Source organism: Onychostoma macrolepis, chromosome 14 (assembly GCF_012432095.1).
Source record: "Onychostoma macrolepis isolate SWU-2019 chromosome 14, ASM1243209v1, whole genome shotgun sequence".
Classification (NCBI taxonomy): domain Eukaryota; kingdom Metazoa; phylum Chordata; class Actinopteri; order Cypriniformes; family Cyprinidae; genus Onychostoma; species Onychostoma macrolepis.
In genome coordinates, this window is record NC_081168.1 from 13,482,659 (window position 1) to 13,510,547 (window position 27,889).

Genomic DNA, 27,889 nt, shown 5'->3' on the forward strand with positions numbered 1-27,889 from the left:
GTAAATCTGTTTAGTTAGGACAATTTCATCCCTTTTCTTGTCAATAAACCACAAATGAGAAGCAGAAAATTCTTTATTGTTCAGCAATGATTTTGCTCATCATTATGGAGAGTGGAAATTTGATACTATAAACATATTTATCACAACATAGCAGTTATGTTTACAAATGTGGATTAGAGAAAACCTCTTTCCAAAAGTGATATATTAGATTATTTTAAATGGTGTTCTAGTTAATTTTATTGAGATAAAAGAGGTCTCGAACTAAACATATTCTGTCCACAATTACCAGAAATGTTTTTGTTAGTTGCCATTTGGAACTGGAAATGTCTGGAAATTGTCATGGCATTCTAGCATACTAGGATGTCATATAAACAAACCCAATTTCGGTTCTAAAAATATTGAATATCATGTTCATGTTATGCCATTACTAAAACTGGTCAAAGGAAATTGTATTGAGAAATGTAGGCTATTAAATGTAAGATAATGTGCATATGCAATTAAAAGAGCTCTTGATGCACCACCATTGAAGTTTCTTTCTTTTCTTATTTTCCAGCATTTTTTAACCCCAGTAATCATTTTATAGAGATCTTCAGCTGATAGCATATTTTAGAGGTGTTACTGGGACGTAACCTAAAAGATAAAAGGTACATCTACATACCTTATTTACCCCTAAATAGTACATAATTATACATTAAAGTTACATAATAGTACTTTAAACTACATATTATTAGCAAAAAAACGTTAAGTCTCTGCTCTGTTGAAAATTCAAATATAGGTTTTGCTGGACAAATGTTACAGTTAAATGCACAGCCTGTGTTTTATTAGTTTGTGCCTTTCCCTGGTTATCAACAAGATCTTGGCGTTGCAGCACCATGTGACCTATAAGTATAGCACTGGGCAATGATGAAGTCTGCTGAAGTCTACTTTAATTGGTGACTGAATTTGTTGGAACAGCAGTCAAGCAGAAATGTGTGATGCTGGGTCCGCATTACAGTTAACAGTAGGGGTCGCGCAAACACTATATTTGACTTCACGCTAGCACGCCGCTAGTATGTTGCTTGTCACCGTCGTTAACCAAATCATTTTATTTACAGTTTAGCTAATGACGTTGCAATTTGCCTCATTTTTCTACCAGATTATACAAATATGATTTATTTATAGCACTCAGAGTTCGGCTGGCCTTTTTTATTTAGCTATATCAGAGAACTAGCCTCACAGCGCACTGAACGCGTACATTGTTAATTGAAACCAGTTCACCAGGAAACACCACAATTCTTTCGGCGCCAAGACCTCGTTGAAAGTACCAAATCTCTACAGCTGTGACACGAAAAACACTTGGTTCCACTGGGGCTCGAACCCAGGACCTTCTGCGTGTAAAGCAGACGTGATAACCACTACACTATGGAACCGCTTGTTTAAGCTGGTTCGCGTGAACGACACAAAACACACCAACCGCCAAATTGGTTTCGTTACCACTAATGAAGTAAACCACCACCTCGAATTTAGCAAAGCATAAGAGTCTTTGTTCGGACGTGTTGTTGAGGTCGGCTCTGTTTTCTTATCATGTCACACTCGGTCACTTGCTGTAGTGGGTTACTTGCTGCTTGTGCATCTCAGCGCGGGGTCATGCTGTGCTGGTCATGGGTTCTGTGGGAACCAAAGTCACCCTGAGTCTGACCAAAGTAGAAGACAACTTTGTTGTATAAATTGCATTCAATTGTAAATGTTTCTTCTCTTACTTAATAATATTTGTATTTGTAACGTACAAAATGCTCAATCCACCCATTTAAATGACCATAAAATAGATTTAAAGGGCACGTGAAATTAAATAGAGTAAAAAAAACACTAAACACTTTGTTAGGCCTGTGGTTGCTGAACGATCTATCTATCTATCTATCTATCTATCTATCTATCTATCTATCTATCTATCTAGTCAGGATTAACCAGTAAGTGAAAGCATCAGTTGACATCAAACCTCAGATATTTTCAGATGAATTTTTTAATGACATTGTGGGGTTAGTATGCAAACAGCTCAATATATTCTCTTCATTACATTGCTTCGGGCAAAATGGGTGCGTAAAGCTTGATGCACTTTTTAATTAAAATCACATCACTGTTTCTCATTTTACCATAAGCATTCTTGTGAAAGCTTAGACTTCTGTTATTTTGGGTGCTTTTGTCAAATAAGAGTTTATGTTTGAAAGGGTTTGACAAATGTTTGACTTTTTTTTTTTTTTGTCCAGGTTATTATAAAGAAACAAAATATTGTATGTAAGGTAATTAGGCATTGGGGGTTCTGCATAAAGATTAAAAGGCTTGGTAGACCAGAGTGAAGAACTGCAAAATTCTTTAACACCTCTCAGTTTCTGAAAGATAAGCAATTACCCTGTTACCACAGGCCCGTGTAATGTGCAGAAAGTTTTCTCTTTGGTTTCACTCCCCTTAAGACCATGATTTTATAGCATAGCCAAAAAGCTAAGATAGTGCAGTCTCAAATGCACTGACAAAAAAAAAAAAATATGCTGTTTGTATCAATACAAGAACCTCTTTAACGTAGCAGGTACAGTTCCATTAAAAACAATTCTCTTTGTAAGCTCCCTCTTGTTGCAGATGTGAGATGTAATGTCCAAATAAAGAGAAATTACACTGTAAATAAGAGAAATAAATCTGCAATTAGCCTACAGTATGAACACATAATGTATATAAAACATTGCAACACAGTACCACGACAACATTAAAGCTGCAATAAAGTATTCTCTTTCAGATTTCTTCATTTATTTCACATCTCTATCAGTTTTATCTAACTCAGTTGGAGGCCCCTGGCAGTCTGGGGCCCTATTGGCCCAGTCCATAATCGATCGCATCTGGAACCACAATGCAGTTCCTTACATGGTTATTTCAAGTTCAGAATTGTACGGAAAAAAAACGAACAAAGGGATCACATATGAAAGCCTTTTATCAGAGTAGTTTTTTTTATTTTTTTTATTTTTAATAAATATAAATGGTTGCATGTGAAAATCTTAGAAATGAGTCAACCCATAAATTGTGTCCAACCTTATAGCTAAGTCTGTTTACCTGTCTGCAGGAGCTCTGACCAGACAGGACTCCGGAGGAAGCCAGAGGAGCGTAGCTCGTAACCAGTGCACGCGGCTACGGAGCCTGGTCACCTGTGGGAAAGCAGCCGGCTTTAGGACCCTGCGTGCGCGATTTTCCTCTCCAGCTGCTGCGGCGATGAGGGAAGATCGCGGGGAGAAACCCAAAATTCACAGTGTTAAATCCTCCACTGAATCATACTATCGGACGGTAACGAAAACAACAGGCACAGGCACTTCCCCCTGCATTTGGATGAATACGTCAAGTTCAGAGGCATAGGAAAACAGTTTGGGGCCGTTAAGGTAAGGCGGCGCGATTCCATGCGATTAATAACAAAGGCGCTATACTGGCGAGCGAGGGGGCATTAAAGGGGGCATTGCACAACGCAATGGAGGGCGACAGTCAACTCTCTAAACTTTGCACTTGTACATGAGTGCATCAAAGTCCTATCATCCTGTCATGACGAGATCTAACTATCCGAAACGGTTGGATGGATTAATACAGTGCAAAGATAACATGCGGTTACATTTGAAAATATATGGATAATGTTGTGTCCTAAACTGACCGCCCGCGATCACAACAGCCAATGTCATTATGTGCGTTAAGGCCTACGAAAAGTGATGCATCTCGCAAATACGCGTTAATTCACGGTGCAATAAGTTTGGATATCTTTTGCATCCCCTCAACCTGCCCACTTCATGTGCTCTCTCTCCCACCCTTGCGACATTACCTCAGTCATGCAGTGGAGCATTTACCGGTTAGACACCCCAGTTTGCACTGTTGCACGGCCTTTCTGTTGCCATTTCCCGTGCAAGTTCTTTATAATTGTGTTTTGAAACTAAGTTGTAGATGTTGCCCAACCGATGACGCTCATTTGCAGTCACCTCAGGCCTGTTTAAAACAGCTAATGGTGGCTGGAAATTGAGATAATCAAGTAAAACTTTTCAGTGTCTCTCAATAGGCCTTTCCTTGATGTTAACACGTTAATGTGTTAGCTGACAGATAGATAGATAGATAGATAGATAGATAGATAGATAGATAGATAGACAGATATGGTGCATTCACGTGTAGAGGAGCATGTGTCATGTGGTTCGTCTTGTTTACAATATTTTCGCTTTTAATGCAATTAGTCCTCGTTGCAGTGACTGCGCCTGTCTGATATAATTGCCTTACTCATATGTTGCAGTCACAATTAATACCCTGTGTTTTTACGGCAACATCAGTGTTAGAGCCTTAAGAAGACGTGATGCTCTCAGCGCAGTCTATGGGGTCAGTTTGCATTGGAGCAGTTATGACAAAAATAGGTCATCGGCTCAAAATGTTAAAATTCACAACTGTTTGCCTAGATGTTTTTCAGGAGGAGCAGTACGGGAAATTTGTGTGATATTATTGTCCGATGATGATGCAATGTCATTCGCTGGATTTTTCTGTCGGAATAAACGTCTATTTATTCTTGTGCTAATCATCAAACGTATGCGCGTCTCCTAATTGAACACAACTTCACCGGATTATTGGCTGTATTACATACGCAGGCAGTCATTCAATCATAATGTCATGGTCTGGAGAATCTCCGGTGCCAAATGCATTCAAATGGCAGCTTGAGGTAACTTTGCGAGTCAATGTGTAATCTTGTGCTGCTCAGTAAGACTTCATCTGAAGAAATGACTGAGACAGTGACAGTGATTTGGTCTTGAGATATTCATTAGGCTACAATACATGGGTTTCTAAACATTATAGTCATTGTGATTTACAGAGAAGACCAGGCTTAAACAGAAGAAAAAAAAAAGTTGGACCACAAGTGATGAATATTGTAAGTCAGTTTCATCATCTGACTGTGGCACTCTGACAGATGCTTCAATCCGTTGGAAAGATGTTTTTGTGTTGTTTGGTGGAATATAAAATCAAATTGTGGAATATATAGTCATATTTTCGGGTTTGCATGATGTTGGTGCATTTTTAAAAATATTTTGTGAGTAAGCAATTGTGTGAATATCACAAAGTTAAATAAAGCAGAAAAAAGACTGCAATAAAGAGTGTTTGGCTGACAGGTTGAATCACACTGCTTATAATGGACAGTGTCTGAGGCTGAAAACTAAGGGTTGCTTGTTAAATCCAAGATCAAAGAAGCCAGCGAATGGCTACTGGACAGCTGATGGACCTGATTTAGCCATCATCATGCCCATTGTCTTGTCTTGGAAGATAACCCCACATTGTTTGTGCATCGCTGCTGAAAAAGCGACTGATTATTTTGAGATAACCACGACAGGCAAAAGAAAAAAAGAAAAAATCCTAAATTGACCTAATTTTGAAATATGACAAGAACAGACTTTATAGATCCGCAGGAGAATGATGTTTGTATTATTTAGTTATCATAAAATTTTTACAGAGCTTGTGTTTTTACTTAAAATGAAAATCGATATGATCAGTTTTCTTGCTTCCGGAGCATGATTTTTTAAAGAATAGCATAGTAATTAGAAATAAATCTTGAATTCATCCTATTTGAATGTCAAAAATCGATTGAAAGCCGCCAGGCCATTTTAATGAGCTCAACCAAATCTAATGAACTTATTTCTAATGATGTTATGTCAAGGTGGTTCTTGTATTAGGTCTTTTTTTGCATGAAATAATCAAACAAAACTTTTCACTCTTTGTTCTTATAATAAGGGACACGGTTTAGCCTTCAAACGTGGGAAACTGCTAAGATATTCGATAGATTCACAGATGTTTCAGGAAAAATAACAATAACATGTGCTCAGCATCATCTGAAGAGTAACCTAGTAACAATCCAGCACTGTTGAAGCTCCAGAGATATTTTGCAACAGCTGATGCTATTGTCACCTGCATGGCAAAAAAAAAAAAAACAAAAACAAAGTTGAAGGTCAGTGGTGGGCTTTTGAGAAGTTAAAAAGGGTAAATCCACCTGAGGATCCCAAAATCTTTTATGCATGTTTCCCATTCACCTAAAACAGATTTGGCTATATTATATTGTTTAAATTTAACTTATGTGTTAAAGATCTGCATGTTTTAACAAAGAAGTTGGGGCTTCTCATATTGGGAATCTGTTTAATTTAGGCTGGAAATATAAACATCTCGACCCATCATTGTGTGCACCTTTAGTGAGGATCTTCATGTGCATCCACTATTAATGATCGATCCTCGGCTGTCCTGTAGTGGACATCAGTCTCGTGGCTCTGTCGAAACAGTTCGAGACCGAGCAGGGTTTTTATTAATTCCGCTGCGATGTTTGTCTCAACTCTTTTTGTGCCGGCCCACGTGTGCGAATTTGAAAGCGAGATGATACAAGCACGCACGTGCTACTCGGTGACCCTCGCGTGCTGGGTCCGAGAGCAACGGTTTAATTGAGATAGAGGGTGTATTTTCACTTTGTTACTCGGGTAGGGTTTGCAGTTTAGCGCACCGTTGCGATCCCCTTTCCCCTTGAGCGGCTGGATTCTCGCGGTGCATGCTGGGACTTGCAGTCCTCGCTCCTCCCTTCTCAGGGCGAACGCGGTCAGGGCGTGGATGTCGGAGCACTACAACTCCCACATGAGCTCGGCTCCATCTGCCCCTCTCTCTCTCCCACCAGACCAGAGACAGAGAGATACGGTACGAACCCCCCCGGACTTTCAGAACCGAAAATCGTCGAGATTAGTGAACTGCGAGCGACAAGAACGGAAGACCGGATTAAAGCCATTATCTTGATGCGCGAACATCTTCCAAATGTCGGTCAAACGGGTTGGTGCACGTTTGTACAATCTGACATCGTTATTTGGCTCGCTAATTGCCTTTTGGAATTATTAGGGGTTGCATTGACGAAGGAGTCGGTTCTGGGGCTGTGGCATGTCATAACACTTGGATTGTTGGAGCTGCTCCGCTATGGAAACATTTCGTGTCGTACGGTGGCAGAGTAATGCAGACCGAGTTGTTAGAGGGGAGACTTCGCTGCGCAGGGATCTGAAAATCGCTCCTTCAGTTTCGTACACCTTGCTCCGTACGAAATAACGCTCTCCCCGCGTGTCACGCAGCACAAGTGACGATAATAATAAGGAGCGTACGGGAAACTCGGCGACCCTATTAGTTTCCAAACACTCCTCGAGGGCAGCGTGGAGAGAGAGACAGCCAAAGTACGATGTTTCCTCGCGAGCGAGATATCATCCAACCTAAATGTGCGCGTGACATTTCTCTGGCCGTGTATTTTGTCTCGAGTTCTAATTCAGACGTCATAGCTCGGCTCGCGCTTCGCGAAAAACCAACGGTCACTTCATAGTTTGACAGGATTCGGTAAACGCGTCGGTTAGTTTGACTACATCGTGGCCACACGGACCGTGTAGGCTTTTCGGCTCTTTCTGCGAGAGAAAACGTCTGTTTCGGCTAATCCCTGATCGCGGGACCTACATTTTGTTGTTTTTGTGGGTGAACATCGGCGATATTTATCACTGACTCCCATTTCAGCAGGCGTTTCGTGTCACCTGAGAGTCTCTTGTATTGTGTGATACGGTTTTTTAGTAGCTCCAGCTAGAACGAGCGAGTGGGTTGGTCGGAGAAACAAACATTTTGCTCTGTTTTAGGACGATGCTGATATTAAGCTATCCTGATATTAAGCTTGCTGTGGATACGTGACATCGGCCGGTCATCGACTGCTTTTCTGCATCATCCTCCTTTGTGCATTTATGAGCTCCGGGCTGCGGAGCTCCGGCAGACTGACCTGGAGACCGCGAGTGTGCTGAGCTCCTGTCTAGAGAGGAGAGACCGTGCTTATTTCCTCGTCTCCGTTTATCATTGCGCTGGTAACCCCATTCAAAAGAACGAGGGCTGAAGAAAAACACGGGCTCCCACTCCCACTGATCCTGCGTTTTCAATAATTGAGATGCCTGAAGATGAAAAATGTCTGCACGAAAATGATCGGTTCTATCTTTAGCAGCAGATATAATCACGGGTATAACACATCATAAACTTTCCAATCATCAGACTTTCGCTAAAGGCCTATACGGCTCGGTTATGCTAGACAGGTACTTTAAGTGCATCAACATCAGTCGAATCTCATTTGAAGTCAGAAAGATAAGCAGTTCGTATTTTAAGACAGCTGTCACCTGTATCGACAACGTGGAGCTGCTGCGCTCACCTGCATTCTGATGCGAAACAAGAGTTGACGATGTTTATGTTGTTTGCGTTTGAGGCTTAGGTAATTAGATTGGGTTAATTGTGAAGGTTATGTATGCAGTTTGATTTTCTAAAGTAATATCTGGTCTTAATCATGACATTCTTTTTAAATTAAGAACATAACCTCGAGAGACATCGGTGTGATTTCGTCTGGAGTGCAACAATGTGCAACTTCAATTCAAGTTCAGATCAGTCGGTTTGATTTTGTATTCAGGGTTTCCACCAACATGAAAATACCAAGGAATTGTAATTTATATTTCCAGTTATATGGCATGAAAATGAGTAAAAGTCATGGACATATAGTGAGTTCAAGTTTTAATATCACATTGCCTATATGTAGTAAAACCAGAATCGACAGTCGTATTGTACAAAAATAATTATGATGATTTAAATCTATTCATTTGAAAAGCTATTATCTGACATAGAAATGGAAATCGTTATTTAAATCCTTATTCACTAATAATGCATGACTGTAAAGGTCATGGAAATTAATTTGTCAAAAAGTGTGGAAACCCTGTATTGATTTGATCTGTTTGTCTCTGATAGGAGTTTTGCAAGGCCTGACACACAGCACTATTGGAATTAGATTAAATCACAGCTTGACCACCTCATTATAAGCAAACATGTTAGTAATGCACACTCTGTGACTGTGGACATGAGATGCTTTGCCTTTATCTAATGTCGGTAAAGAGTAAAGCGCCAATGTTAGACACAGCATCACATTAATGGTTGCGCTGATTTTTTCCTGCTCTGTTGATGTTGTCTTGATCTACTACAGTTTGTCCCACTGAGGTAATGAGGCAGTAAAACCAGCATCAACTTTTGCATGGCCTTGCATCCTTTATTCTCAACCCCTCATGTACGCGAACATTCCCCTCCATTGCGCTGTGTGAGGTTTTGGGATCTGATCAGTATTGGGTGCTCTGCTGCTTTAAAAAGGGGGGAATTAGTGTATGCAGACTTTGACCACCCCGTTGTCACATGCAATGTGGGTTAAGAGGATGTTGTTGCAGTGAAAACTGTCCGTTCAGCTGTGGAAGCTGAGGTTTTTGCTCATCTCAGAGTTTTTGGTGTTTAGGTACTCCCTTGTATACTTGAAATTGACTTACTCACAAACTCAGAGAGAGTCATGGGTCAAACTCAGTGTTTTCACAAATTAGTCTCTCCTACAGCAGAAGATGACCGCTTGTTTTGTCAAACGTATAATTAAAAATGTAAATCGCTGGAATATGGAACAGCAGATCATTGTATTCTTTTAAAATCTGTTATTTAAATCTGAACACTTGAAGTGTAAAATATATTCCTACTCAAGCTGTGGTCTGAAGGAAATTGTGACATCTTGACTAAGGAAACCTCTGTTACTCACAGGAAGTTTCCTGCCTGTCTCATATCACTGACTGTAGCAAGAGAAGTGATGTTGTGGCCTCATGTTTAGAGTGTCAATTTTGTCAGATTACAGAGATGGAGACATAAAACGTGCTCATCAAAAGACAAAACATAATTAAAGCTCATCAATGTCCGTCTTTTGTTAAAATTCTAGAAGTGTTTAATTGTGTCATTTTGAGTCGAGTTGGTTGAATTATTTTTCTGACAAATGGGAAGAATTTTTGAAAACCCTAACTTGGTGACTTGAAATATTTCATATCACTCAAAATAATTTAGAAAGTTCTTGAAGATACATGTAGTTCTGCAATACTAATAGGGATTATCAGTTGTAAGAATGTAAGGTAAATGCATAACCAACTGAACCGTTTTTAATGAATGCGCTAACAAGATTTCAGATGCCTCTTTGCAATGTGTAATGTAAATGGCAATCTATACATTTGATTTACTTAATGAGGTTGACCTTGGCTGAACTACACAACATTTATCTTCTGCAATCAATTATTAGTATATTAAAGAAAAATGATTAAGTGAAAATTAGTGAAAAATCAACTTCATGGCTTAGGTATATATCGTTCTGTTTAATTAAAGATTTTAGGCTTTTCAACATTTAAAACTCTAATATTAATGTTCCAAGTATTGACTTTTTGTTGGAAATAATTCTATATGCTCAATTAGTGCATTTTTAAGCTGAAAATGATCTATTTCCACTACAGAACTGTGCAGTAACCAGAGGAGAACCCCATAAAAAGTCACTTGTCCACACACACTGAGTAATGTGTTGAGAAAACGCCTATGCAGGTAACATACGTTTCATTGTTCTAGTCCCCCCTCTGACTCTTTCATGATCTTTTTAGTTTTCACCCGAAGTCAAACTTAACTCCCTGTTTTTCTGATCAGGTGGATCCCTCACCAATGAATGTAGGGGATGGAGGGACGGTGAGCAGAGAGAGCAGTGCCCCTACCCAGGTGTCAGAGAGCATGGTGGGGAATCCACAGCAGACACTGCCTCTTGAACTTAGAGGTGACATACCTCAAAGTCAGCAGAACAAGCTGAGGGCAACCACAGACTGCAAAACGCCTGACGTCTGCTCAGAAGCCAGCAATTCAAATCATTGTCCCCCAGTTCCCCTCTCCCAACCTCACAGCAATGTGTTCAGCACTGATCCTGTGAGCACACCATTGCCTGATCGGACTGAGGTTTCCAAAAGCAAGATTGACAGTGCTGGCATCTACTCCACTCACCAGTGGCCTTGTGGTAAAAAGGTCACCGCAGAGGACCCTGTGAACTCTAGTATAAACCTAAACAAGAAGACTAACGTACCAGCACCAACCCAGCCTGTGATAAGCGTTCCTTTGGGGTTCCAGTGCTCCACGCTGTTTAAACCCGGCCAGCCTGTTGCTTTCCTTCCCCCCTCCAATTTTTCTTCTCCTCTCTGTAAGATCACATTGCCACCAGGGTTAGGTCAGATTGCAGCACTGAGAGAAGCCACTGCTAGCCAGTTTCAAAAGGACTGCACAGCACAAAGCTCTTGTTCGAGTGCGCCTATGCTCAAAACATACCCGTATCACTTTTCCGTGGGGAGAGGACCTGGTGCTGAGAAGAAGCCTCAGTCTTCAGGGTCCAAAGTCAGGTGTGACTCTTTGTCCAAGGGCTTTCAAGGTGGAGCTGAGCATAAAGCCACAATGTCCTCTGTAGCAGCCCCAGCTCTAGCCCTTCCAGTACAGCAAGTCACGCAGGGCTCAGCTCCACCAACCCGTTACACCATCTCTCCCACTGCTGCCATCTGCTGCAGCCCGGCTCTGGCGAATATCACCACTCAAAGTCGGCTGCTTAGCCTTGTAGAAAAAGGTTCGACATACCGAGGTTCCGAAAAAACCTCGTTGGCTTATCTGAAACCAAAAACTCTGTCCACTCCAGAGGAGCACAATGTTACCTGCCCTGTTGAGTCAAGGGACGTGCCCCTTGATCTGTCTGCAAAGTCCAAGCGACAAAAAAGCATTAAAGATGCTCAGAATAGCCCATTGGTGGCCACGGAACATCATTCTGCCGAGTCTCATCAGAAAAATGTTGCTGGTCCAAAAAAGGTTCATTCTGCTTCCTTTGGATCATCCAGCACATATGACACCCAAAGAAATGGTGCAACTCAGAAATCATCTTCAAAACTAACTAATCACCATGCTTTGGAACCCAACGCATCCTGGGCCAAAGGCTCATCTCCTGGTTCCTTGAATAATCTTCCTGGTACATATGTAGGAGTGGCAAGCCCCATTCTAGCATCTACTTTACGTAGCAAAGATGGAAAAAGCGCTGCTTTTGTTGAAGATCTTCAGACATTTGCCAAACAGGAAACCATCTCCATCATTGACCAAGGAGAGCAGCCAGTCTGTAGAGAGAGGAAAGCGCCATTTGCTGTTAAAGGTGCCCAGCATAATAAAGCTGGAAAGCTCTCGACAGGTACTCAACAAGGTTTTTTATCCACCCAATTATGTGCTACAGCAAATTCACAGCCCCACCAGAAATCTGTTGGTGGAAAGGGAGGCACCCTGTTTACACCTCCAGTTAAATCCTTGTGGCAGCCACCTTGTGTTCTTTCTCAAGGAACATCCCTGCAGAAGAAACCAAGTCTGACTCAAGCCCCAAAGACGAAGAGCACCCTCAGTTGTGAGAGAGCCCTGTTCCATAACTCCCACTTAAGCCCAACTAAAGTAGAGGATGAAAAGTGGGAGAAGGCCAAATCCCCCCTTTCTAACCTGGAGTCAATAGTGAAGCAGAAAACTCTCGAGACCACTGCGCTTACTGGTGAGAACTACTGTAATCTGTCTTCTGTGGGATCCAAGAGGCCTGAGGTAGCCAGCGTGCAGAACAGGTGTCAGGGGTCCACGTTGCAGCAGACCCTTACCGCTGGTTCTCTCCCGTTCAGGGCCACAGAAGGACAGGTCATCAAGTCAGACAGAACCTCTCCACAAACGGATGCCATAGCAGCTCTTAGCAGACCGGAGATCACAACCGTTCCTGTGCCCAAGGATAAGGGACGAGAGAAACAGGCAAAACAGACAGAAAATCAAGCATCCGATGGTAGACAAAAAATGAAATCTAGTACCCCTAGTAAAAAGAGTGTGCCCAGTTTTAAAGGAGAATGGAAGGAAAGGAAATTGGCTCAACAGTTAGAGGATGAGACGGCAAAAGAGGAGAAGGCATCAGAGAGGAAGCTTTCTTCTCATGTTAAGGTAGAAGGGATAGCCTTATCCCTCCTTCAGAGCCAGACCACAGAAGCACAAGGAGAGGCAAAAATGAATGGAGCCAAAGAGGAGATACCTTCCAAAGGAAAAGTATCCACCACCAAACAGAAGAACCCGAAAAAGCCTGCCAAGGAGAAGACACCTTCTGAAGTGCAAAAAAAGACAGTAACTAAGAAGCAAAAAGATAAAGACAGTCTATCAATCAAGAAGGGCCCCTCCCATAAAAAGGTAAGCTTTGTTTAACATTTAGTGGTTCATTTTTTATTATAGTCTTTGTAATAGATCAGCATCAATAGCATAAGCCATGATTGCTTACATTAAAATTTTCCTTAATTCAGTCTAAGAGTATGACCAAAATCTGATATCACAGCATGACTGATTTTAATGTCACAAGGAAATATATGACAATATAGTAATTTCTGCAGGAAATTAAGCAAAGAAAAATAGGTTTAAAACCATGTTATAATGTTTGAACAATTCAGTCAATTGAATACTTTAAAGATTTATTTAATTTGATTAGTTTCTGTTTGGTACTTATGTATATGTACATATGTATATGTGACCCTGGACGACAAAACCAGTCTTAAGTGTAAATATTTCTAAATTTATACATCATCTGAAAGCTGAATAAATAATCTTTCCATTGATGTATGGTTTGTTCGGATCGGACAATATTTGGACGAGATACAACTATTTGAAAATCTGGAATCTGAGGGTGCAAAAAAATCAAAATATTGAGAAAAATGTCTTTAAAGTTGTCCAAATGAAGGTCTTAAGGCTAGTTCACACTACAGGATTTTAAGCCCGATTTGCAAGTTAATGAGCTCACCGACAGGTCGGGCTGTAATCAGGGGGAAAATCGGGGGTGATCGGCGCTCCGCAATCTTTATTTGTGAACTACACAACGATGCATCAAAGACGCTCACTGACGCGTCGCCGACACCAAACAAATATCTAGCATGCCAAATATCTGGACCGGTCGGCTGACTTGAAATCACGTGGTGTCAGGTGTCGTGACGAGCTACAGCCAATGAAAGAGCCAGGCATACCGTTCCAATTGACCGTTTGCAAAACCCTCCCACCCTAGTTACTTTATTCATGACCGACAAACAATGCAGCTCTCACACACACGTGTTCTCACGCAGTGAAAAATACATCGCAGATCAAAGTGGAAACTGACAACACACCGACAGAGAAGACAGAGCAGGTTCCTTCTGATAAACAAGATCTCAGGACTCTCAGCTTTTAAATTGAGTTATTTTTAAAGAAATTCAAACAATAAGTACTGTTTTGTGGCTTTTCAATGTGTCGTGACAGATCACTGTATTGCCTCAGTTCAAACACGTGATTGTCTTTTCATATTTACTTAATGCACGAAATGAACATGAACAAACATCAGAAAGTGTTTTATTTCAACCGCGAAACACACCATTTTTCAAATTGAAGTCCACCAAAGTTAATCTGCTCTTCTGTCTAATTTGTGGTTAACGCTAGAAGCAATACAGCTACGGCACGGGCATTTACATATTTTCCGAGCCAACATTATAACGTGAAACCTATAAAAATTGTTTTAAAAAGCACATGGCATCGTAGTTTCATCACTTTAGAGTGTTGCAGTGACCGTATTTTTGCAGTAAAGGACCTGTCATAGTTAATGAGTGGGAAGATGACATGAAGCGTCGTGGTTAACCTGCATTGAAAACAGATGAGCACACATGTGCATATAAAGCTCCCATTCGGGCCAAGTTCATGGGATTTTGTCCACAGAATGATAAGAGCACACTTTTAAATATATTATTTTATTATTTCTCACTCTGTATTAACTTAAGCGCTGCATCCATGACAGATTTTCTGGTATGCAAAACAAGTAGACTTTAAAGGAATACCTTAGCTTATTGCCATTACCATTGCAGCCAACGACAGCACAGCTTAACCCTCCGCACATATTTATATTTAGTTATATTGAAAAAGTTTCTATTCATGTCAGCTCGTGTAGTGTGTAACCCCTGGTTGCGGATCATTTGCACAGTCACATAGTGTGAACACCACAACGACTTAAAGACAGACAATCAAGTCTCTCCTCAACCACCACCAGTGTGCAGCATCCACCTGGATGATGCGACGGCAGCCACAGGACAACGGCGCCAGTGCGCTCACCACACACCAGCTACAGGTGGAGAGGAGAGAGAGATAGAGCCAATCAAGTGGATGGGGATTATTAGGAGGCCATGATTGACAAGGGCCAGTGGAGGGACATGTAGTAATGTAATTCCTGTTGGTGGTTTAGCAAATTTATTCATACTAGTTTAATGTTAACATTATGTTAACACAAGTCTTGTGGTTCTACTTTGTTTGAAACAGAGTATTTTGACTTACACAATGGAAAATTTTTTGGGAAATTCTAGAGGGAAATTAAAATAGTTCACATGTGATTATTGTGGGAGTAGCCTAGTGACGTGTGGTCTGCTGTGCAAATGAGCTGCGTGAGTCTAAGCCCAGTGAGAGATGATGGCATTACCACTATGAGCTAGTGATGGGTTTATAGACAATTAGATTTTCCTGTGAAATTTTTTCTTTGCTTAAATAGCCATTAATCTAAATTACAAATATGCATGCGTTATTAAAAGACAAAATTTTCTGTTTTAATTTTGTTTAACACATTATATTGTACTTCATCAGAAGAAAGACGCATTGCCTGGAGTGGGAAAAAGTGTGCTGAAAGATGGAACAAGCTCAGCCTCTAAAGTAGGGGGAAAGACTCGCAAAGGGAAAAACTGCCCAGCTAATATGGAGCACTCCGACTCAAACAAAATAGGTACCGATCCAGCTCATAGTTAAAGTAATAGGTTGGTCGTTTACTCACTCTCATGTCGTTCCATAGCTATCTTTATTAAAAGAAAATTGTTTTTATGCAGGTCTTTTTCTTACAAGTCGAAGTGGGTCGAAGTGACCCTGGTTGTTAATCTCCAAAAGTGACAAAAGAGGACAAAAAAAGAAGTCAGTGAGGTAAACTCTTTTTTGTGAATGAATCCGTGGAATATCGCATTAAACATTTGCGTATAAAGCACAGTTTCCGTTGGGCAAGTCGAAGAGAACAAATTCGTCACTTCCTGATAAACTCGCACTATATATCACTAAGAAAAGTAGGAGAAGCCACTTATAGTATTATAATAATTTTCATATATGATGAATTACTTGTGCCTCAGAGCGAGCAGGCGAAATGCAATAAATGCAGTCATTGCTTTCGGAGGTGGATTTCTGCTGTTTGGGAACGCAGTTGTTTAAGATAATAATACAGAAATACTTTTATGTCAGGCTTTGCTCAGGCATTTCAGAACAACCAAAACAACATTTCAGATGCTGTTCAATGAGATCGGTCCGCTGGTTAGTCAAGTCATCCCATCTCATCGTGCAAAGTCACATGACTTTTTTGATGCGCAAGGTGGAATTTATTCGGTAAATGTGTTTCCATCATAGTTTATGCGCATTATCGGATAAAAAGTTTATCCTACTCAGTTGTGCGCATAGGTTTTTATGTGCATTTTTAGAATTTATGCACATCTTGGCGTTTCCATCCAGCGTTTATTTTTTTTATGCGATATTCCAAAATGTGAATAAAATAGGTGGATTGAAACATAGCTAGTGTAATATTGGAATTTAGCAAACAACTAGTGTACAACTTTGGTGGGTTTATTTTGTCATTTTTGGAGCTTAACAGCTGTGGTCGCTGCAAACTTGTATTGAAAAGACCTGTGTGAAAGATTTCACCACAATATTCCAAAATACAGGTTTGAAGCGACAAAAGAGTAATTAATGACTGATTTGACATTTTTGGGTGAGATGTTTTTGCTTTTGTGTCATATGTAAGACAATGGAATGGTTTCCCAAATATTAGAGCGTTTCTCATAGATAATTCTGAATTCTGTCACCAGTCACAGATTCAGAGATCAGTCCATGCAGAAGTCCTCAGGTTGACAGAGATTCAAGCTCTCTTAGCAGTCCAGGCTGGCCTAGTAAGGAATCAGACTCCCAGGAGGAGGCCTCTCCGCGGCTGAGACGAGGGCGCAGACGGACTGATGAAGCGTTGCTCCGAGACTGGAGCTTCGCTACTCCACCTACTCCTCCCCCACTCGATCCCCCCTCTACACCACCCCCTACCCCACTACCCCCTGTACCAGTCCGCCGGCCTCGCGGCAGGCCTCGAATCAATCCTCTGCCTGAGGAGGTGGATGCGGACAAGGACAGGCCCACAGAGGGTGGAGACACCTCTTCAATAAAGAAAAGGAAACGCTGCAAGAATCGTAAATATCAGAACGGGGAATACATCACAGAGAAAGATAAGGTGGCAGATGGAGAGGAGGAGAAGCTGGGCGTGGAAGATGGCGAGGCCACTAGTGAGTAAAGATGTCTGAGGCTTGATGAACATTTTGCTGAGAACGTCATTCTGTCTTTGCCTTTCCTGGTCTTGATATTTAGTCCGTGTGCTACAGTTGAGGGTAGCATAATTAAAATAAATGTTGAATGAATTTCCCGTAGGGGAGCAATATCTAGCACAATTTAAACTTCCAAAAAATCCTTTTAGTTACTGCTATTAATAGAGGATACTGAAAATGGAATCTGTGTAGTTTTTACTAAAATAGGAGTGTCCAGAGTTTGGATGGGGTTTTACCAAAGGTCTGAAGGTCAAAGTATGGCTGTGAATCACAAATTTACCTGACCTCCTCAGGGGAAAAAAATGGTTCTGTCTGAATAGGGCTTAGGTACGCAAGTCTTATTTAGCAGAAGTTTATTTTTGATTGAAAGCAGTTTATTCAGTGGCGTTATACCCATCTATCTATGCTGTGTTACGAATGATGTAACAAGAAGGTTGGTGTTGAAATGTAAGTCTATGTCATTGCAGATGAGAAGATGGGTGTGTACCCTTGTCTCAGTGCCACACTGACCGGCGAAGTGCCCAGTCCAGACATCAGCCCTAGGCGGACCCTGTTCACACGTTCCGGCTCGGCACGACCTCAAGAGAGTCTACCCGCCTCACAGCCTAATGACAAACCCTCAGGGAAGAGGAAGTTCAAAAGTAAACACTTGTGTGACACTGACGACCAGAAAAAGGTTAGCTGAAACATCTTTTCAAACTTTCAAGCATTTTTAAACTACTGCACTTAAACTGAAAATTGAGATTTCAAGGGATTACTCCCTCGCAAAGGTATATATCTTTTCAGTTAGTCTTCTGCTGCCCCCTAGTGGCATTTCAAGTCACCGTAAAGGGCTTTCTTACAACAGCTGTTTTTATTAGGCGGGACCATGTAACGGTTGCCCTCCCCTGAATGTCACATCCTTCATGCATGACTCTCTTTGTCTTTATGTCTTTGTTTCAGCCCAAGACTAAGAAAGGCAGCTTTGGTAAACGCGCAGGGCCCCTCATTTCAGATGAGGATGGTCCAGCCGCCAAGAAAACCCCAACTCCTCCTTACGCTCCTCCCAAGCAGTCAAACTCGCCACTGTCTGGTAAAAAAGGAACATCTGGGAAATCAGGAATCCCTGAATCAACTCCAAGCCGTCCAGTGCCTCCAGAAGTCCGTCGACTGATTGTCAATAAGAATGCAGGAGAGACGCTGTTACAGAGAGCTGCTAGATTAGGTTACCAGGTAAAGCATTCATAACCCTTTTGGTTGTTAGCTGACATTGTAATGTTAATTGTTACATTTATTAATATTAATAGTGATTGTACAATGAAGCTCAATATAAAAACCATGTATGATAAATTCATAATTAAGACATTTAAATTGTAATTTTTGTTCATTGTTATGTATTTTCTTTGAATTATTTTAATTTGGGGGCTTATATTTTGGTCAACTGAACCCCTTGACCTATTTACTCAAAGTAGTAATCTCCCCAGAGATTTTAAGTTAATATTTTAGTAATTTAACCCCTTGTAGTTACCTCGCAAACCCCACTTAGGAAACCCTAAATAATTTGATTAATGGCCCTAAATATATACATTTTGATCATTGTAATGGTCTTTTATTGTGTAACTGACTGTTTGATCAATTGTTCATTATACATATATAAACGTTTATTTTCAGGATGTGGTTTTATATTGCTTGGAAAAGGATGTGCGAGAGGTGAACCGCCGCGACAACGCGGGTTACACGGCACTGCATGAGGCCTGTGCACGTGGCTGGACGCACATCGTACAGGTGCTGCTGAAGCATGGGGCAGATGTTAACTGCAGTGCACAGGATGGAACGCGGTGAGCAGCGGTTTACATTGAGGATATGATACAGACAGAATCAATGCTTCATTTGTTACTTGAAATATTAATTTCAACTAAACGGCAACAAGTTCTGTTCATCTCCATAGACAGCTTTGGGCTACTGCTTTTTTAAATTGTATAATGACATAATGACACAGTTTTATGGTAGGTAGCTAATGGGCCACATTAGATTTGGAAGATGTATTTTTAGTATCAGAATCTGTACAAAATAAGATCATGTATGTCCACCCACAGCTACAATTGTCCAACAAACTTTGTCCAATTACCATGTAAAACTATTCTTCCTCCTATCATTTGCTGTAAGAGCTTTTGCCTTTTTCATTGCAGTCCATCTGCAGTAGCAATAAGCTTATCTTTAGATATAACATTTTCAGGATACTAACTCGTGTTTCCAACATTGCAGTCCAATTCATGATGCAGTAGCAGCTGATAATCTGCCTGCCGTCTGGATGCTATTAAATCACGGGGCAGATCCCACACTGGCAACCTACTCTGGTCAGACCGCAGTTAAACTAGCCCAGAGTCCCGGGATGAGAACTTTCCTCAAAGGTAAAACGTTTTCGAAATCTTGCATGCATGAATGAATGAATGAAGCATTTATATAGCGCTTTATTGTGTATTGCAATACACCCAAAGCGCTTTACAATCATGTGGAGGGGTCTCTCCTCAACCACCACTAGTGTGCAGCATCCACTTGGATGATACATGTTTGCTAAACCTTAATGTTTATTTGCAGAGTGGTCACCAAAATCAAACTGATGCACTATTTAGATTAAAACCGTCTTTGTGTTTATCCACAGAGTACTTCACTGATTTAGAAGGACGAACAGACCAAGATTCTAAACTACAATGGGATTTCTACAGCAGCTCTGTATTTGGTAAGAAATAAGTTACGTAGACTTAGGGTTGCCACCCGTCCCTTAAAATACGGAATCGTCCCGTATTTAAAGGTAAAATAATGCGTCCCATCTGAAATCAATATGGGAAACGATTTGTCCCGTATTTTACAAAGGCCAACACCTATTTGAATAAAAAAAGTATTTTGCACTGTTTATAATACTAATAGTAATCATAATTAGATTTATTTCATAAGAAGTTTTAGAGAAGCTCATTTGCATGTGATTTTGGCGTCTTTGTTTCCTTAGCAACGGAGTCTCCAGATCGTGAGCCGTTAAAGCAGCATGCACTAAACCTGCATGGTTTAAAACCTTTAGGAGCTCAAATCTGCCCTTTGAACACAAGGCTCTCCAGATGTAGGGCTGCATGGGAAAGTTATCAATGGGTCTGTCCTGTAACTGATGATGAATGCACAGTTTGCAGAGAACCATTTCGGTTGCTCACAGGGTGGACTGTCTGACTTAAAGGGATAGTTCACCCAAAAATGAAAATGTTGTCGTCATTTACACTCCCACAAGTTGTTCCAAACCGGCAATAATTTATTTCTTCTGTTGAACATAAAAGAAGACACTTTGAAGAATGTGGGTAACCAAACAGTTTCTGGTCCCCAATGTCTCTGATCGTATATATATATATATATATATATATTTATTTATTTATTTATTTTTTACTGAGGACCAGAAGCTGTTTAGTTACCCACATTCTTCAAAGTATCTTCTTTTGTGTTCAACAGAAGAAAGAATTTTAAAGCAGGTATAGAATAACCTGGGTAAATTATGACAGAATTTTCATTTTTGGGTGAACCATACCTTTAAAGTGTCAGACACATCCGTGCTTCTAAAGGTATAGGCCTATTGTTTTATTAAAATTTGGATAGTCTGTTGATATAATATTCCATACATTATCAGAGCTCGGTAGACATAATTATATTTTTAGACATGATTAGACAGATAAATTAATAGATTATAATTAATGTTAGACCCTATTTATTAATTTATCATTGATATTAATCATAAATATATACATAACAAATAATCATATGTCATATACAATTTGGCATTTTAATAAGTAAAAAAAAAAAGCTAAATTATTTAGAAACAAAATAATTACATAATAATGTAGTCCTAATTTAAGCAAATGAAATAAAATTAAAAAATAAAATAATAAATATTCATCCCATCCAAGTAACAGCTGTAGAACTGTCAAAAAAGACTAATAATAATAATAAATAATAATTCAAATAACAATAGTAATGTGTTCTGTTGCAAGTTAACATACTTGAGCATGTTTTCTCATGGTTTATTGTTGAGCTATGAGTTCCTCACTGATTATTTGTGTCCTTGGGCTTTTTTTATTTTAGGGTGGGTGGGGGTGTTCATGAATGGATGTCCCTTATTTTGCCTTGCTGAAGGTGGCAACCCTTGTAGACTGTTGTTCAAATGTTTGGGTTCAGTAAGGTTTGCATAACAATGCATTAAAGTGATCAAAAGTGACTTTTATGTTATGAAAAAAATCAAAAGAATAACATCAAAAGAATTAAATAATCCAATCAAATAATCCTGAAAAAAATGATCAAAGTTTCCTAAAAAATAATAAGATTTTTCTTTTAATATAAAACAATCTTTTTAAGTTGTATTAAACATTTCACAATATTATTACTGTATCAATAGATCAAATAACTGCTGCCTTGGTAAGCATAAGAGGTTTCAGAAATAAATCTCACTGACCTTAAATTTTGAACAGCAATGTATTGTGAAAATGCATATATTTTACATTTTTGCATATTTTCAAGCATGTTATATGAACATTATTTCCATTACACATATCTATCAACATAACAGTCAGAGTAAAAAATGTATTTGAAGAATTAAATTAGTATTTGCATGCACTTGATATGCTATTGACTCCACGCGTGCAAAACCTGATGATCATGTTCTCCAGCATGGTTTGAAAAATCTTATATTGAGAGATCTTTCATCAGTGGAAGCATGAAAATCTGACCTTTTGTGTTCAATAGGCTTTTTTGATTGGTGACCTGTAAATATATTCTATATTTAATATTCCCAAAACGTACTGATAATGTTGATATTCATGTTTCTTTAAGAAAAAAAAAAAAATCCTAAAACTTTTTTATTCCCACGTTTAAATTAGATTTTAAATCCCAGATATTCAATGTGATATCAGACTTTTGGACTCTGTTGTATTTTTTTTTTTTTTTTTTTTTTTAAATCATCTTTCTTTCAAATCGCTAGATGACCGTGGCATAACAAGCAAGACCAATAGATTGTCCAAGCTTCCCCTAATTCAAGCTGAAAGTGATCCAACTATTAGGTGACATAACTGCCCACTAGAGGGTAGCAGAAGCACTGTAAACACACTGTTTGTAACTAGTGGTTAATATTTGCTTTTGTCTTTATTTGTTTTAAACTTATACAGAGACAGAACAGGAACCTTGCTGGGACTTCCTATTGTCTCAGCCCGAGGAAGACAGCGTGGACAACTTGAGCGAGCAGGTGAAGGAGAAAGACACCGATACAGACTGTCTTCTGTTCGAGTTCTCCTCCGAACCCCTTCTACCCTGCTACCACGTCCAAGTATCACTAACGCAGGGGTGAGTGACAGCAGACACACTTTAAAACACAGTCAGTGCGGCACTTATCTAAACGCCACTTTGTTTCCTCTCCACAGGTTTTGTAACTGGTTCTTGCTGGCGGACGTGCTCAAGCGGCTAAAGATGTCCGGGCGTATTTTCCGGGCTCGGTACCCTCAGTTTGAGGTGGTGAGCATTGCTCAGGCAGAGCTGTGGAAGCAAGTCTCCGTCAGTCAAACGTGCATCACTCCGGACAAGCTCCAGCCGGACAACGAAGATGGGGAGGAGATGGTGGAGCTGGTACGATGCGTACCAGAGCTACAGGGACTGCTAGGCTCCTCCATACAGCTCCTCCGAGAAGATGAGGACGACAAGTTAGGACCCAACGCCAGACCCTGCAGTCGATAGCGACTCCTGCCCTATATCTCCTGGGATCGTCAGCAGCCGTCCGCAGTCATGCACGGGTCCGATGGCCTGTTACCAGTACCAGCACTTTGTATGTTCAGAATCAACCAGAAAGGTCCTATTTCCTCACAGACACTCTTCTCACAGACCCCCCCTGAGTAATGAAAGGGGCCCTAGGGAGCGACTTTGCCATGCCCTACCCAGGGAGAAAGGCTGGAGACGGACTCCACCGGGAAGCAGCTTTCAGGTTCCTTCTGTAGGGTTTTGTTTTTTTCACTCTTCAATAATTATTATTTTTTTTAATACACCTATAAGTAAATATATATGTATATCTTGACATCAGGGTGAACGCATCTGGTTGTAACTTATCATTAACATGTTTTATGTTCGTTCGTTATTGACGGTCCTTTAGAAGGAGTGGTAATCCAAGTCTTTTTTTATCTTGGTAAACTAAATGTGTGTAGCTAAGAGGCTTACGTCAAGCTAACAGCGGCAGGAATGCCTTTGGGCCAGATGGTTCCTGTGTAAACCATCGAGCCTCTCTCGGCTCCCAGAAGCCCCCTAACCTACAGCATATGTTCCTCACCCCAGCCCTCCTTACCTCAGCACCACTGCAGCTCTGCCAGAAACATTACACCTTCCCTTTATTTCATTTGTATCGTAGCAGGCACGGGACGTGTTCCTGTGACATCTGACGTCGCTTTGTTTTTGCTTTGGTTGATGAGCTGTTGGTTTTATCCACTGGTTGAATTATTTTAAGGTATCAGCCGATATCAACCAGTTAAGTGGTAAACAAAAGAAAAAAGAGCCTGTGGAGTTTTTTTTTTTTTTTTTTTTTTTTTAAGGATTTTCTAGAGCTGTTTTTCTAGATTCAGTCTTGAACTGCTTTCCAGTGCTCACGGAAGGGGTTGTCTCCGAATTTTTCCTGGTGTACCAGATTCCAGCGTGCTTTGTGGCGCGTGGTGTGTTTTATTTACACTGATTGTTGTTTGTGCTTAATTTAATAGTCATTAATATATTTGACCTTTTTTGTGTGTATCAGACAAATGATATATGAAAATTGCTTTGTATGGTTGGTGCTTTATTTGACAATGTACAAATAATGATCCCTTTATCCTGAGGTTGTTTTGTTTTCCCACACTGCGAACAGTATTTTAACAAGCTAAAGTACAGTTTTATTGTACTGGTGCTAAGCTAGATTTTGTGTTGACAATCAATGAAGTTTTGTTTGAACTGAAACCAATAAATATTTAAATGAAGAGACAGAGATGTAAAGATAGAGTTTAGTTTCACTACTTATGGAAATACAGCGAGACATGAAGAACGTACTTGGTTTTGATTGAAGAGGCATATTGCTTCAGTGATCTCTGTTCAAAGAGGAGAGCTGTTTATTTGATTCTTTTTTTAAAGAAATCAACCAGAATAAAGCATGATTGTCAAGTCTTGCTTGTGATCTGCAGTGTGTTTGTAGCATTGGTCGAGGTGAAATGTCCACACTTAGCTATAGTAAACACCAGCCCTCACGTGGATTACTGCTTTTATAATAGGTTTGCAACAGCAGTATGATCAAAGATAGCAATGTTCAATCAATCTAATTTATTATTAATAAAATCACAAGGGATATTGGTATTTTTACAGTTGCAAGCAAGTCAAATTTTATATTAATGCACTAATTGAATTAATTATAGATTGTATCCACGCTACACAACAATTAAAGGCTAATTTAAGAATTTTGGAAAAGAAAACACCAATGCCAACATATGTCACGTTTATATGACTTTATTTACAGGTGCATCTCAATAAAGTTGAATGTCATGGAAAAGTTAATTTATTTCAATAATTCAACTCAAATTGTGAAACTCGTGTATTAAATAAATTCAATGCACACAGACTGAAGTAGTTTAAGTCTTTGGTTCTTTTAATTGTGATGATTTTGGCTCACATTTAAGAAACACCCACCAATTCACTATCTCAACAAATTAGAATATGGTGACATGCCAATCAGCTAATCAACTCAAAACACCTGCAAAGGTTTCCTGAGCCTTCAAAATGGTCTCTCAGTTTGGTTCACTAGGCTACACAATCATGGGGAAGACTGCTGATCTGACAGTTGTTCAGAAGACAATCATTGACACCCTTCACAAGGAGGGTAAGCCACAAACATTCATTGCCAAAGAAGCTGGCTGTTTACAGAGTGCTGTATCCAAGCATGTTAACAGAAAGTTGAGTAGAAGGAAAAAGTGTGGAAGAAAAAGATGCACAACCAACCGAGAGAACCACAGCCTTATGAGGATTGTCAAGCAAAATCGATTCAAGAATTTGGGTGAACTTCACAAGGAATGGACTGAGGCTGGGGTCAAGGCATCAAGAGCCACCACACACAGACATGTCAAGGAATTTGGCTACAGTTGTCGTATTCCTCTTGTTAAGCCACTCCTGAACCACAGACAACGTCAGAGGCGTCTTACCTGGGCTAAGGAGAAGAAGAACTGGACTGTTGCCCAGTGGTCCAAAGTCCTCTTTTCAGATGAGAGCAAGTTTCGTATTTCATTTGGAAACCAGTTTCATTTGGTGTTGGTCCATTGTGTTTTTTGAAAACCAAAGTCACTGCACCCGTTTACCAAGAAATTTTGGAGCACTTCATGCTTCCTTCTGCTGACAAGCTTTTTAAAGATGCTGATTTCATTTTCCAGCAGGATTTGGCACCTGCCCACACTGCCAAAAGCACCAAAAGTTGGTTAAATGACCATGGTGTTGGTGTGCTTGACTGGGCAGCAAACTCACCAGACCTGAACACTATAGAGAATCTATGGGGTATTGTCAAGAGGAAAATGAGAAACAAGAGACCAAAAAATGCAGATGAGCTGAAGGCCACTGTCAAAGAAACCTGGGCTTCCATACCACCTCAGCAGTGCCACAAACTGATCACCTCCATGCCACGCCGAATTGAGGCAGTAATTAAAGCAAAAGGATCCCCTACCAAGTATTGAGTACATATACAGTAAATGAACATACTTCCCAGAAGGCCACCAATTCACTAAAAATGTTTTTTTTATTGGTCTTATGAAGTATTCTAATTTGTTGAGATAGTGAATTGGTGGGTTTTTGTTAAATGTGAGCCAAAATCATCACAATTAAAAGAACCAAAGACTTAAACTACTTCAGCCTGTGTGCATTGAATTTATTTAATTCACGAGTTTCACAATCTGAGTTGAATTACTGAAATAAATGAACTTTTCCACGACATTCTAATTTATTGAGATGCACCTGTATATCTTCATTCGGTTTTTATGCAAATTGAAACAGCGCGGCACATGGGAGTCTCAATCGACTTGTGCTGGAAAAACGGCTGCACTGGCCTCAAGGGGGCACTAGATACTAACATGACTTCATCTGCGCCATGACCTGAGAAGGTAATTAAATTGCACTTTTTTAAGATAAAGAAGTTTAATCATTTAGCTTATTAAATTTATATGAAAGAACCAATATATTTGCACATTTCAACATAATATAAGCCAACACTACCATACAGACGTTTGGGATCGGTAAGATTTTTTTAAAGAAAGAAATTAGCACTCATTGAGCAAGCATGCATTAAACTGATAGTAAAGTGATAGTAGAGACATTTATAACGTTACAAAAGATTTCTGTTTTAAAACTGTATCACGATTTTCTCAAAGATATTAAGCAGCACACTCGTCTTTTTAACATTGATAATAAAAATATTAAACATATTATAAAATTACTAATATTTCTTGAGCGCCAAATCAGCATAGAGTGATTTCTGAAGAATCATGTGACACTGAGGACTAGAGTAAAAGCTGATGAAAATTAAGCTTGAATTTTCACAATATTACTGTATTTTTGCTCAAATAAATGCATGGACATGTATGTTTGTAGCATTAGCCAACAATACATTGTATGGGTCAAAATAATCGATTTTCCTTTTATGCCAAAAATCATTAGAATATTAAGTAAAGATCATGAAGATATTTTGTAAATTTCCTACCATAAATATAAAACTTCATAAATAACAAACTACCAAAACTTCATTTTTGATTAATAATTGCATTGCTAAGGACTTCATTTGGACAACTTTAAAGGCGATTTTCTAAATATTTAGATTTTTTTTGCACCCTCAGATATTCCAATAGTTGTATCTCGGCCAAATATTGTCCGATCCTAAAAAACCATACATCAATGGAAAGCTTATTTATTCAGCTTTCATGTGTTGTATAAATCTCAATTTCGAAAAAGTGACACTTAAAACTGTTTTTGTGGTCACGGGGTCACATTTAGTAGTGTGGTAGTATCTCTAAAAAGAGTCCTACACATCCAATTCAAAGGTTTGGAGGGCAGTTCACAGCGGTAAAAGGTCAGTCAAAGTAGGTGATGCAGTTTTTTGGAGGAAGGGACAATCAATTTGTTGAGAAACTAGTGCACTGTATTGCTCATGGGAAAGGAGACGAGACAGAATTTAGAAATGAGAGTTGTCTGCGTAGACAAAGGCCTCAGGAGACTGCGCGTTATGCTGAGGAACAAGTCGGATAATTCCTGACTCAGCCTTCTTCTGCAGCAGGGACACATGCCTTACTGTTGTAAAATAATATAAAATGTCATTAAACAATAAAACAGTCCTGTAATTTACCTCTCTTACGCTATCTCGCTTTATATCTTACCGTTAACAGATAACAACAGTAGTTACGTGAGCAGAGAATGTCAGAACGAATTCACACGTTTTCATTCATTTCAAGCCAATGACCCATAGGCAGAGGTGGAAAGTAACGAATTACATTTACTCGCGTTACTGTAATTGAGTAGCTTTTTTGTGTACTTCTACTTTT

General features: G+C 39.8%; 1 protein-coding gene and 1 non-coding gene across 8 annotated transcripts; one reads left to right on the plus strand and one right to left on the minus strand.

The window, feature by feature from the left end:
• Positions 1 to 1,336: 1,336 nt before the first annotated feature.
• trnav-uac (transfer RNA valine (anticodon UAC)) lies at positions 1,337 to 1,409 on the minus strand. The gene has a single exon. It is a non-coding gene; the product is annotated as a tRNA-Val (tRNA).
• Positions 1,410 to 3,254: 1,845 nt separating this feature from the next.
• Positions 3,255 to 24,926, plus strand: bcorl1 (BCL6 corepressor-like 1). 7 transcript variants are annotated; one of them, XM_058798227.1, is made up of 12 exons: positions 3,255 to 3,395; positions 10,353 to 10,437; positions 10,537 to 13,107; positions 15,559 to 15,694; positions 16,812 to 17,273; positions 17,780 to 17,988; positions 18,255 to 18,524; positions 18,963 to 19,129; positions 19,557 to 19,702; positions 19,954 to 20,031; positions 22,487 to 22,661; positions 22,739 to 24,926. In XM_058798227.1, the coding sequence occupies exons 2-12, from the start codon at positions 10,432 to 10,434 to the stop codon at positions 23,046 to 23,048; spliced, it is 4,530 nt and encodes a 1,509-aa protein (XP_058654210.1). In that variant the 5' UTR covers positions 3,255 to 3,395; positions 10,353 to 10,431; the 3' UTR covers positions 23,049 to 24,926. The 7 variants fall into 7 exon arrangements, with proteins under 7 accessions (XP_058654210.1, XP_058654211.1, XP_058654209.1 ...); XM_058798228.1 differs by lacking the exon at positions 3,255 to 3,395 and adding an exon at positions 6,587 to 6,699; XM_058798226.1 differs by lacking the exon at positions 3,255 to 3,395 and adding an exon at positions 6,690 to 6,828.
• The last annotated feature ends 2,963 nt before the right edge of the window (positions 24,927 to 27,889 follow it).

Excerpts from the sequence above, each read along its gene's own strand:
- bcorl1 (XM_058798227.1), top strand. Across the intron at positions 13,108-15,558 it reads AGGGCCCCTCCCATAAAAAG|AAGAAAGACGCATTGCCTGG; the intron begins GTAAGCTTTGTT and ends GTACTTCATCAG. Across the intron at positions 15,695-16,811 it reads CTCCGACTCAAACAAAATAG|TCACAGATTCAGAGATCAGT; the intron begins GTACCGATCCAG and ends TTCTGTCACCAG.